Here is a 14,094-nt window from a genome sequence, read left to right on the forward strand (position 1 = left end):
TGGGTTTTTTATTTACAAACGTTGACAAGGTACATGTCTCATATTCCCAGAAAAATTTAAAGATACGCGGACGAGATGCGCCTTTTTCAAAGTTCAGAAATCGAATCTATTGATTATTTATACTTTTTCCTAATCGCAAAATGTTTAAATTCCAGAGTACACGAAGTGAACGGGCACCAGTTCATCGCGAAGTTCTTCAGGCAGCCGACTTTCTGCGCGTTCTGCAAGGAGTTCCTGTGGGGCTTCGGGAAGCAGGGATACAGGTGTTCGGCGTGCCAGACCGCTGTTCATAAGCGATGCCATAGTAAACTGCTGGGCAAGTGTCCCGGCTCCAGCGCCATCTCTGAAGCCACTGTGGTAAACTTCTTTCTCTGATAATCGCATGTTCTCAGTTGCAACGCTAATAATGTCTTGTTTTTCTCATCTTTAATGAATATAGTTGACAAAATATTATTATTACCTATTATGGTATATGGTAATGTTGTTTTTTCAACATCTCTCTCGTCAAAGTTACACCCTTTAAATTATCCATTAGTTCAGGGACTAGAAAGTCTTCAGGTAATATCGTTAAAACGAAGAAAACCTGAACCTACAGCGAAGTATTTTACCAGTAATGTACTTCATCCATTCGTTTGCTGGCTATTAAATCGCTTCTACACAAAACAGAATGTATAGCATTGACGTGGTGCTATCTATAAGTCTTAAATTGAACCGCCTATGATACTCACTCAGATTCAGCTTTGACGTTTGAGTTTTGTTACAAATCTCTGCCTCCCCAGTCAGTGATAAAAACGTGACGTTCCCTTGGTACACCTCAATGTGTCTGAACTAACAGACGGAACCAGTCAGATGGACCTTCAAATCTTCTGTTACCCCCACACCACTCGACATATTTGAGGACGTAACTCCAGCCGTCAATTGTCTCCTTCTCTATTTGAACCTTCAAATCTTCTGTTACCCCCACACCACTCGACATATTTGAGGACGTAACTCCAGCCGTCAATTGTCTCCTTCTCTATTTGAACCTTCAAATCTTCTGTTACCCCCACACCACTCGACGTATTTGAGGACGTAACTCCAGCCGTCAATTGTCTCCTTCTCTATTTGAACCTTCAAATCTTCTGTTACCCCCACACCACTCGACATATTTGAGGACGTAACTCCGGCCGTCAATTGCCTCCTTCTCTATTTGAACCTTCAAATCTTCTGTTACTCCCACACCACTCGACATATTTGAGGACGTAACTCCCGCTGTCAATTGCCTCCTTCTTAAGGAAGGGATAAACATAAAATGTACATGTTCTAATGGCCCTAACAGCCTCCTGTTTGCAGTACCTCCGGGAGCGGTTCAAGGTGGACGTGCCGCACAGGTTCCGCCCGCACCAATTCATGTCGCCCACCTTCTGTGACCACTGCGGAGCGCTGCTCTACGGGTTCTTCAAGCAAGGGCTCAAATGTGAAGGTAATTATGAAGAACTGGAGGAGGTTTCCACGGCTAAAGCAAATGCCGTTAATTTCTCTTTCCTGCTGGAATTACGGGAGGTCATCTCTTTGTGCACTTCTAGACCGTATAAGGAAACTATACGCCAAATTTTAAATCTCTATACCACATGGTTTGGGTTGGACGTTGATAGGTCAGTCAGTCAACCACTCCAACCAGTCAAGTATGATTTTTATATGTAGGAGAAAGGGAGCTGCACTTTTGCTAGCTATAACAAGGCCAGTTAGACTATTCATAGTCCTCAAATGGCTTGTTAATATATGAGCCTACCTCCAAAAAGTGGATCATCTCTATGTGCTCTCAATACGCGCTAAATACTGGAGGGCTACACACTTTATTATGAAATCCAATTCAGCCACTAAGATATCTTTACTAATATTGGTATTTAGTGCCTTAATACGACCTCTGTAGCATTACTTTCATAACTTTGTCTCAAATTAATTAATGGGTGCAATTCCCATGAAAATAAAATATTTTGAATTAAATAAGGGCGTAAATTCACGAAGTAAAGAGACTAATATTTATGCAGTAACTATAACATACATACATACATACATACATACATATACATATGGTCACGTCTATATCCCTTGCGGGGTAGACAGAGCCAACAGGCTTGAAAAGACGTTCAGCTATTTTACTATAACAGTGTATTTCTAATTGGATTTTTAGATGCTTGCTTCAATTTCTGCTAAACATAGGAAGCACTCTGTATACTCGCAATAATACCATGAATTTACGGCCTTATACCTTCTATTACCTTCTTAAGTAGCAAATAATTTTAATCTTGACCTGACTATTAATTGAACCAAAGAAATGATACCCAAAGGCTGTACCTACACGATAATGAGAGAGAGAGGCAGAGGAGAGAGAGAGAACAACTTAATAAAATAACCTTTGTTGATTTGAAATTGTAAGCTTTACGCGCTTGGCCATAGTACAGTTTTCGAATTTACTAATGAGAAACTTAATACTTCAAAGGACTCCTTACTTAAGTATTTATCTCCATATATGTATGTTGTTAAGTATGTATTGTATTATGTATTCTATATTTTTATTATGTAACATTATCTCCTAATTCCCTGCATGTTTATTTAGTGATTTCGTGTAAAGACCTAAAGGTGTGCGTTCTAGATAGATAAATCATAATGTTCGTGTAATTCAATAACGCTGGTTTTTATTTTCAGTTCGCATAATTTTTAAATTACTGTGTTACCTAACTATATAACCATCCTAACATGCATATATATATATATATATATATATATATTTAATAAAAAGAAGTTACTACACATATCATGAAATAAGCAACCTTTTATGTTTCTAACTGGCCACAAATAAAAAATAAAATAAAATAGAACGACGAAAATAAAAAAGTGACGATCGGAAGACGAAAGAACGAGCAATTGTTAACATGTAAGACCAGATTTTATTTAAATGATTTTGTAATTGTTTTAACGTAAATATCTATACTAATATTATAAAGCTGAATAGTTTGTTTGTTTGAACGCGCTAATCTCAGGAACTACTGTTTTGAACGCAGACGAAGTAGCGGGCACAGCTAGTAAAGTTATAAATTAATACAGGAAGAGTGAAGTTTTAGTTGCATTTGTTTTTATAAATTTCCAGTTCATGAACAATATGCATTTGTGTTAGTTAGAAACCACTTATTATCTTCACAACTTTTTATTTTGAAGAATCTGGATTCTTTTCTTACAAATACAAAACATTCCAAGTGGCAGTTTACTTTCTACAGCTACTTTTACTAACAGCCTATCATGGCCTAGTTCGTACATAAGAACATGTAAATTATGTCTTCATTCCTCACGGGGTAGACAGAGCCAGCAGTCTTGAAAAGACTAAAAGCCACGTTCAACTGTATAGCTTATTAATGATGGAATTGAAATTCAAATTGTGACAGGTTGCTACCCCATCGCATCTACAAGAAGAATCTCAAGTTTATAAGCTATTTATGTTTTGTTCTATATGTTTTACTTTTTGGTGCAATAAAAATGTTTGACTTACTTACTTACCCAGTGAGGAAGTAACGAGTAAGTTTTGTTAAAATATTCTCTGTTTATTATTGGTATGTCCATTTTTTTTATTTTCTACCTATTACTGTGTGATTATGAAATAAATTTTTTTTGTTGTATGTGACCTATATAACGATTTTTGTTGTAGGTACTAAGTAGGTAGGTACTATCACATATATCACCGGCAAGTTAGTTAAATATCAAGGGATTTATAAGTTTCTTATCAAAAGAATAATGAATGTTTATCGATATTAATTTTTATCATAAGTACGAGTAAGTTCTTACTTTTAAGTTAAGTACAGGTTAGCACGGGAAGTTTTGTCTATTTGTATTTAATTATCTTTATTGCTCAAAAAAATATTAGCAGAAAAGTCCTTTGCTTACTAATAAAAATGTAAAAATGATTTTGTTCAGTCATCATTTGCCTCACTTTTGTCTCCTTAACGTTCAAAATCCAGGAGTGATTGAGTCGGGCAATGACACGGAGGTGTCTTCCGTATTACCTCCGTGACCATGTTGACCTTTAATTTAATTTAAGTTAAGTACAGAATCCAGCTTGAAACATGATTGTGAAAAAGATGATGCGATCTTAATTTAATGGTTACAGTCATTCAAGACAGGCAAATTAAGGAACTGAATAAACTTTTATATGCTTTTATAGGCGATGGGCTAGCAACCTGCCACCTTTTTTGAAGACTTTAAAAAGGCTTTTAGACTTTGTTCTGTTTATCTCGCAAGGGAAATAGACGTGATTATATTGTAAGTAAGTATGTATGAATAAGCTTTGAAAGAACTCTGAAGCTTCATACATTTCATTTGCCGTCTTTATCTAACTAATTAATAGTGTCGTAATTAGTTATGAGTCATTAATAAAATAAAAAAATAAATTCGACCTTTAAGTATGTATGTTTATTTACGTTGTAAGGGATAAAGACAAACAGGTCTTTTGTCTGATGCTTTGTTTCCGTGTTAATTTAAGACGATTTTTAATTTTAATCTTAATAAGTTTTTTCTTCAATGCATTCGGTATCAACTGTTTGTATATAACTAGATAGATATATATATATAAATAATATATACGGGACAAATTACACTATATTATAGATAGTTCGTGTTATATTGAGCGGGTCCAAAATTCTAAACTAGATACATAGGTACCGGCAATTCAATTTAGAAACAGATAAACAGAAATTGATAAATCAATCATTATCCAAAGCTACCCAACTCTAGGATTTTCTACAGTTATGTCCACAACTATTCCACACGAAACGTAAGCATAGGTAAATAGAAAATGTCAGTCCTCCAATCTAAAAATAACGTAACCTATTTGCCCGTAGCGCGGCCCTATCACAAGATTATGTCGCGATTATCAAACGTTTGACAATACAAATTGATAGACAGACAACAATTTATTTCCGAAAAGTTGTGAGCGTCACCCGGGGTTATTATTGTCTGAATAACGCCATCAATCAATCACCTGCGACGCGGGCGGCGATGGGCAGGCGGTGGGCGGGGCGAGCACCTGCGCATGCGACAGTCTGCGCGCACCCGGCCCGGCATCGGACGCGCCGCGGCGCTCCTCACGATGCCTCTCTACTCGGAACATATCGCGAACATTTACTACGGCGGGTCACCGACCTACTCCGGTAGCTCTTATGGATACAGTGGAACGGGATCCTCGTTAGGAAACTCGTACAGTGCACCTTATCTTAACACCGGATCGAACTACAGCACCCATTCGTCCCTTGGAGGGTACTCTCGTGCTCCTCTGACGACCAGATGGATCACCAGCTCGGGACGGAGCTACTCTCCCATGCTCAGTACCATATCGGAGAGGGGAACTTCTAGTCCGGTAAGGATAAATAGCCCTAGGAGAATTCCTTTAATGAAGAGATCTTACGGAACCCCCAGTTATACACCGCGCCCCATAAATATAAACACCGCTGACATTGATGTCTCTAGAGACAAGTATCATCATAAAAGAAAGAGTTCATCGCCAATAAGCCCTAAAAATTCACCACTGAAGGAAAATGCTGCTAAAGACAAAATATCACCACCGAAGGACACAATTGATAAAGAAAGTAGTCCTTTTATGCCACGAGTTGATGGTAAACCAGAAACAGGTATTGATTCTTCACCAGGTAAGCAGCGAAGTACTATAAAGCGAGGCCGAACGGTGGTTAGGCTTCACACAATTAAAAGAAAAGATAAAGATTCACCCCGAAAACCAAACGAGGACGCAGAAAGTGATAATGCCACAAAAACTAACACCAACACAGATGAGACTGATAATGATCAATCAGATTCTCTAAAATGGAGAGATAGATTAGCAGATGATCTTATATATAATGATAAGAGAGAAAAGAAAACACTGGGAACTAAACTTGCAGAAAAGTTTTTAGTTAAAGAAAAGGTTGATGATGAAGTGTTACCTCGGAAATGGGAGGCGCAATCAAGTGTAGAAACTTTACCTTCTTCTGAAAATCGTGAATCAGTTGCAAGTAAATTTCCAGATAGGAGATGTTCTATGGAACTTTTGGCGGAACAGGCAAATTTATTAGATTCTTTAATAAAGGGTGAAAATCTCAGTACAGCCACATTAGATTTAACCAAAGTGGGAATTGAAGTTGAACCTCAAACAAGTTTAGATGCATATCAATCAATAAAGCGACGAAAATCAAATCACAAGAATCCTTTAAAAACAACAAAGTCTGATAACTCACTACATGATAGCCTTAAATCGTTAAAAGATCAAAAACAAAATTCAAAACGCCGAAGTTTAAAAAAGTCTTCTTCCGGCGGAAGTATCTGTAGATTAGATTCAATAACTGAAATGCCAAAAGAGCCTATTATGACAAATTTGCCTCCCATAGAAGAAATAGAGAAAAGATTATCTATAAAGCATTTAGAAGATGAACAACCTAAACTCAGGGCTAAAACTATCCCCAAAATTACATCCTCAGTAGAAGTGTCCGCACCAGTAAGTCCTCTAAAATTTAAGATAGAAAATGTTACTGTAGAAGAAAAACCTCGCATCCCCAAGAAAGAAATAACGTATAGTAGTGAAGTAATCGAAGAACAGAATGAAAAACAATTAAAACCTGATACAAATGACCCAAATTTTTTTACTTTTGAATCCTGCAATGAAAACCTTAGGCATGATAAAAATACCATACCATCACCAGAAGTTGAAGATGGAAATTTTTGGGACAAAATTGGAAAAAGAGAAACAGTTTACCTAATGAAAAGAAAACAAAATATTGAAGAAAGTAGAGAAAAACACAGGCGAGCTTTATTCTGGTTTCCAGAAGAAGAAGATGACGAAGCAAATTCTAGTTCTGATGTAGACATATTAAACAAAAAACATCCAATGACTATGTCTTACAAGCCTCAAGATAAAAACGACAGTATTTATCAAGAAAGCTTAGATTACATGAAAACACCTGAAAATGTGCAGAATCTGCCACCAACAGAAAAGTTAGAAGAAAACAATTATAATATAAATGATATAATAAAAACCGACTTAGACATTAAACCTGAAATTAAGGATGAAAGCTCTAAAATATCTAAACATTCAGTACAACACATCAATAGCGATATTGCTACTGAAGAAGGAAATGAGGTAAACACAACATATCCAAATAATTCCGTACAAAATGTAAAAGAGGAAAATTCAACAGACAATGCAAAAAGTAAAACGATTAAAAAGCATGAAGAAGAAAGTAAATCTATGTCTTCTGTTCCACCATGTAACACAAGTGGGGCCGAAAATAATTCGACAGGGTTATATAAAGATGAAACTAGTATAAAAATATTAAAAAGTGATACTAAATCAAACTGCATCGGCGGTGTGTCTACAAAAAGTAACAAAACAGATGAGTTATATGCTAGAGAAGATAAAAAGGCTGAAAATGTTAGTATAAAAAAGAAAAAATCGTCTAATGATGTTGATAATAAGAAAAGTGCATCAGTGGATGAAACGCCACTGGATATATCAAAAAAATCTACTAGTAGTAACGACAGCATTGTTGATAGCCAAAATATGCCTGGAACAAGTGACAAGGTAGATAAATGCAATAGTACTTCGGTAAAATCTAAGCAAACAAGTTGTAATAGCAAAAAGTTATCTCATATAAATAAAAAAGAGAAATCTATTGAGAAAAATAATGGTACAGGAAAAAAAGATTCAGATAAAAAGAGCAGTGCTAAAAAAGAAAATAAAATCAATGAATCACAATCTGTTTTGAAGGATGAAAATGTTACTTCAAATGCAAATAATATAGATAAAAGTAAGTCAGATAACATTCCAATTCAAATAAAAGTCAGTGACGTTGATATTAAAGTGACAGGAGAGTATAATAAGGCTGATGAAAATTCTGAGAAAAGTCAAGTTAGTGTTGTACCACCAGATGAAAATCCGAAGAAACCAGAAGATAGTAAAAACGTTAAAGAATTGTCTTATATCGAAGATCTGAAAATCGATAATAAGTCAGACGAGAAAAATGAAATAGAAAGGGATCAAAATCACCAATCTTTCTCAAATTCTACAAAGCAAGATGATATTGACGTAAGGGGGAAGAAATCTGATGACAGCAAACGACCATCACCAAAAGATGTAATAAAATTGCCAATTGCCCCAGTGGTCAAGAAACCCGTCAAATATGAGCCAGCTGTTAGACCATTGATAGCGACGCCGCGTCCACTTCAAAAGAAGACGCCTCAAGTGATACATTCTTCCAGTTCGTCTGATTCCTCATCGGAAGATGAAGACTCATCTGATGAGGAGGAAGAGGAGGAAGAATCCGACACTAGTGAAGGATCCGCGGAATTCTTCGAATGCGAGAACAACACTGACGGCAGAACATCTACAGGCTCCAATGACTCCGGATTCGATTCATCAGCGCCCACATCTCCTGCTGGATTTGTCCAAATAAAAAAAGGTAACCAAATAGCATTGACTGTAAACAGGAACATAATATCATCTACTAACACTGCACATATAAACGATAATGTACATACGTCCAAATGCACGCTAGCTTCTGCACGGCTTAACGGCAAACTGGTAATAAAACTCTCCATTCTTTTAGCCCGCGATTTGTCGTTGTTTTGTTTTAGACTGCGATGTTAACTGCCATCGAAAATGCGAAAAATTGACTGCAAATTTATGCGGTGTGAACCAGCGACTCTTGGTAGAAGCGTTGGCGACGAGAACTTCATCCAAAAGAGGTGGGTACTATACTATTACTTTGTAAATTTAATATCATTTGAGGTTACCGTTCTAACAAGGAAAGGCGCACGTCACAGCTACATACGTCAGACGTCCCGCTCAAAAATAAAGCTATGTTTTATTGGCTACCTATCGTCTGTAACGACTAAATATAGCATTCAGGCAAAAATATTCTTAATCAAATGGAAAATTATACCTTCAATATATATTTTATCAAACATCATCTGTTTAGCAAAACTTCTATGAGTTATCTATAGATGAAAAGGATGTTGGCAATTTAAAATGTAACTGTCACTTTTTCAACGTTTTGAGGAGCTGTCTTGAATAATTTGAAGAGGATAAATATATGAAAATCCATTAAAAAACAAGACGTGTAATATATAAAAGAATATGTAAAACTATTTATGTTGTCTTGTAAATTTCTGCGTGGGAGAACGATGCGGTTGCCACTGTCTGGATAAAGTCCAATCACTTCGCTCTCACCTGTGAAGAATTAATAGCTACAATAGCTATTACCAAAAGGGATCGGTCATCTCCTCCATCTAAACTATCAACAAACTGTAATGATTTTGCAAACAAAATTAAGTTAATATCGTTTGCCAAAATATCTTTGTTTCCTTTAAACAAAAGGAAGTCGACTGTCACTACATTGTTATAGAAGGATTATCTTACAAAAGAATTCACTCTCAAAGCTTTGTGTAGTGCAAAATCTTCCGTTCTCGGAATACGTTTTATTTTTTGTTTGTTATTATCTTGGATTTATGACTTATCACTCAGCAAGTTGGTCACGTATGAAGTTGGCACCAGCGCCGTATCTCGTCTCTCGTGACTATCAAATCGATAGATTCTCTGATCGACGATTATTTGGCTGAACTTCAAACATCAGCACGTATTTTTATTCAGATCCAAAAGAGTCTTAGTTGGCATTGTTGCGATATGGGTTTCTTGCGCAGTGATTTCGCCTATTTGTTGTTTATCTAAGACCTTTTTATTGGAGTTGACTATACTGTTCTTTCTCCTTCATTGCCTTTGATTTAATTGGAGCACCTAGATTAAAACTGTTACAAATTCGAAACGTACAGGGGAAACTTCTTGCACGTAGTTACGTAACGCACCTAGGTCACGCCAACAGACTCTTTCATCTGTAGAGAAAATATAGGTATATCCCATAAAACGGCAACCCGTAACAGATCTCGAAATTTTATATCATGTGTATGTGCATATATAAGAATAAAATATATTTGCACAAGCATATACTATATCAACACACTCTACACTATATATTGATATAAATTACAAGCATTTTTTGAAGCGAAATCAGACATAAGTTTCAATATGTTCCATATTTCCTACTTTTATATTTTCTTTCACTTTTCGTTACTTAATAAATATCTTCTCTACTTCTTCTGTGCATTCTATAAACTTCGCTAAACTCTATTTTCTGTGTTTATTTAATCACTATGCCAAAAGCTGCACTTGACATGAGCACGACATAGCTGATATTGTTTAAAATAAGTTAAACATGTAATATATCTACTTATATTTTATTAATTTATTACAAGAAACTGAGCATACATTTGAATCTTATCAGAATTCGATACGCAAGTTATGAATTCTAAGTGATGACTGTAGAATGATATTCCTACTTAACACAATCGAATTAATTCTCATACTTAAGAAAATTTAGCAGATTTGCATCGGCATCACTAAATATATATTATGTCGATAGTAATGCCAATTCCACTTGTAAAATAACAAGAAGCAAACGATAGACATCAAGAGGAAGGTCTATAATGCCAATAATTTAATCAGAATGCTCAATTATCTCATCTATAATTTACAATAACTTGTCTGTAAACATTTCTTCACCCCTTACTTCATTCTGATAGGTCAATACAGGGTTGTCAAGGACAGATTACTTTATATTATGTGTGCAGGTGCCGACAGCCCTGGGCCCTCGACGGGGACTCCGCCCTCCAAGAGCAATACCCTCGATATTTCGGAGAGGGAGCTTGGTAAGGATTTCTTTACCGTCTTCTGACAAAATGTGAACTACATTTAAATAATCTTACCTACGTTTTTGAAGTTTCTTTTTTAGAGTGTGTTGTTGATGCCACTATTTGTTGTCTATGTTTAAAAAAGTGGGGCAAAAAGATCATATAGGTAAGTCTTCTCTGGTGTTTTTTACAAGAGTTTGGATTTCTTATTTGAAATGCCTCATGCTAATCATATGATTTAAAAAAAGAATTAAAGTGGCATTGACAAAATCTAGTTCACATTTTGTAAAAAGACGGGGTAATTTTTTTCCTCATTTTTGATGGAAAACCACACTATTTCATATTTACTTTTTATTGCAGTAAGGTAAATTTTTCATTTAGATGTTTTTAAGTAAAATTTTATTTATTTTAGCTCTTACTATTTATTTTTGGTGCTGTACAGTAGTTAGTTTATAAAAAAAATATATTTGAAGTAAATGACAATTCGCTTGCTGCTACTAACCCATATGTTATGCAAAAGATAGAATATAAGAATTTTCTTTGTTTTGTAGTTTAAAAAAAAATTGTTACGTCATGCAGAAGATAAATTTTCATGTTTTCAATAATCCAATACCAGCGTTCAGCACTTGTTTTGGCATTATTTTATTTATTTATGTAAGTACATAGAAGAAACTTTGCATTTGCACAAGGGCACTGCTTATTTTTAAAGAAATTTCTTCCAGGCTTACATTTACTCAAATAGGACTTATTCACTGGAGGTACTTTATTTTCCGAGTCCCGAATCTTGACGACTAAGAATGTAACGCTAGTAACTAAGTACGCTTAGATGAGAGAGAATCAGAAGGAAAGATGTCATAAGACATTGGTAATAGGACCAATTTTACCTTTAAGCTAGTCTTGGATCCCGATTAACTTGAACAAGCACAACACATACATTGAAAGAATTCTAACCTCCAATATGTGGTTCAAACAATCGCAAAAATTCTAAAGATATTATATAACGGACAAGTCACAATCGCAAATTTTTTTTTCACAATGATAATTTTTAGTTCGCATAAATAAATTTTGAGAAAAGATGAGTAAAAAACTAATAATTCATTGACGTAAAATTACAAAATTTCAATTCAAGTAAGTACAATAGAAAGTTCATAATATCTAATATTAATAAGTGTACAATATAAAGATATGAATGGAGGAAGCTCCACTTAATTCCACCGACAAGAGTTAACTCTTAAATTTGAGAAGAAGAAAATGTACCACGTTGTAGCACCCAAATATTAATTAAGTACAATAATATTCTCATGATAGTCATATAATAACGAACAAGAACGTCGGTGGTCGAATAGGTAAGGTCTGGTCAAAACGCGGTTGCGCATAGAAAAACCTAACTCACACAATCCTGGATCCATGGTCGAAGGCATACCCCGGCTCTTCTACAGAGTGATGAAGATGCAACCGGGACTAAAGCCAGGAAGATGAGGGTCACTGGTGACCTAGAATGCAGAAATTCGACCGAAATGGAGCGAGCTTCGAGTGCCACTTCAGCGCTTTAAGCGAAATCCCCATCGCTTTCAGCCGCTTTATTTATAGCCGCCTTCGAAATACAATTCGCTTTTCGCCAATTGTGTCAGGAGCCGAATTTATTGAGTAACTTAAAGTAATCAAAGAGAAAATAGTTTGTTGGCTTACGTTGGTTATTACAAGACTTCTTACTGGCTATAGGCCCGTTTGCATTCTCATCACTCTTGAGATTTGCCCGAGGTATGCCTTTGACTATGGATCCTGGATTGGGTGAGTCAAGTTTTAACACAAACCGACTCCCATCTGACCTCCGTAACCCTTGCAAGGATCCATCCATCCAGTTGCCTGAATGTGATTAGTAACCTCATAGAAGAGTTGTGCAATACTCTGAACTCATAAGTGTATATCTATATAAGTATTTAATATAAAATATAGTATCGTTGAGTTAGTATCTCGTAACACAAGTCTCGAACTTACTTCGAGGCTAACTCAATCTGTGTAATTTGTCCCGTATATATTTATTTATATATTTATTTATAATTTGATTCTGAGAGCAGCTGTTTACGGCACACTTCCGACTTAGACCACTTGCCAAATGGACTAATTGTACCCATTATTTATCTACAGCGCACAGATTATGTATGCTACACGCCATTTGATATTCGATCTAAATAAAAATAGCGACGAAAATAACTCCATATATTAGCATCCAATCGGACTCATTAAATTAATGGGTGAAATACACTATAATTGTACAATTACTTGTGATTTATTTAAGTAATCATATAGATAAATCTTTTTTTAATTTACTAAAACTACATAGGTATAACGATAAAGTTTCGTAGTACAAATAATAGAATAGTGCCGTGTGTATCCCGGCAAAAAAACAAGAATAGGAACACTCCATCTCGTTCGTGTGGATGTCGTAAAAGGCGACTAAGGAATAGGCTTATGAACTTGGGATTCCTCTTTTAGGCGATGGGCTGGTAACTTGTCACTATTTGAGTCTCAGTTCTACGATTAAGCCAAGCATCTGAACGCAGGCTATCACTCTTTTCAAGACTTTTGGCTCTGTCTACCCCGCAAGGGATATAGACATAACTATATGTATGTATGTTGATTAATATATACGTCTTCAAAATGCTTATTACCTAAACATCAGATAAAAAAATATATGACTGCATCCCATGCGGAAAGTTAAAAAAATATTCCGCGCAATTTTTAACAATAACAAAGTAGCAACCATTTGTTTTTTAAATTAGTTGTCAACTAAATTTTACAATTTGCGATGCTAATTTTGCACTTTCACGTGGTCTTATTATTGCAGAAGAATATAACAATGTCATATTTAATACGCCCGAATGTCAACATATTACTAATGTACCTACTTAATGTCAAGTTTTAAAATGCAAATAAGATTACGAATAAAAGCAAATACGAGTAGGTAGTCAGTTTAACGATACACGTGAACTTGTTAATTTATAAATTTTCTACACTCATATCTTTAAATTGGACTTAATTGCTCAAATGTGAATTAATGGGATGTAGGCTTCGATAAACTTAGCACATCTCTACGCCAAAAGTAACAACAACTAAACACGCGACGCTATCAGTCAAAAACATCGAAAAATCTAAATCGCGCAAGCAAAGATTTCACGGATCGGATCACGGAAGCATACATACTACGACATATACATATTACATCGTCTGTCACGCGGTTCCCTAGGCATAACACCTTGCTTGACGGGAGATTTTCCGAATTGTCGAGCCGAATCAGGTACATAGGTATAGAATCTTTCTTTTAAAAATCTTTTT

The 14,094-nt window shown here is 35.5% G+C and overlaps 1 protein-coding gene across 8 annotated transcripts in view; it reads left to right on the forward strand.

The window, feature by feature from the left end:
* The window catches only part of LOC106130233 (putative protein kinase C delta type homolog), a 42,005-nt gene that overhangs the window by 9,520 nt on the left and 18,391 nt on the right, over positions 1–14,094 (forward strand). For 5 of the 8 annotated variants that reach the window (XM_060945199.1, XM_060945200.1, XM_060945196.1 and 2 more), the window contains 4 exons: positions 156–357; positions 1,333–1,462; positions 8,650–8,760; positions 10,699–10,776. In XM_060945199.1, the coding sequence (XP_060801182.1) occupies positions 156–357; positions 1,333–1,462; positions 8,650–8,760; positions 10,699–10,776 (521 nt within the window). Of the gene's footprint in view, positions 1–155; positions 358–1,332; positions 1,463–5,090; positions 8,475–8,649; positions 8,761–10,698; positions 10,777–14,094 lie in introns of those variants that run through there. The other 3 variants (XM_013329030.2, XM_013329031.2, XM_013329032.2) reach the window with 3 other exon arrangements.

Source organism: Amyelois transitella, chromosome 7 (genome assembly GCF_032362555.1).
Source record: "Amyelois transitella isolate CPQ chromosome 7, ilAmyTran1.1, whole genome shotgun sequence".
Taxonomy (NCBI): Eukaryota; Metazoa; Arthropoda; class Insecta; order Lepidoptera; family Pyralidae; genus Amyelois; species Amyelois transitella.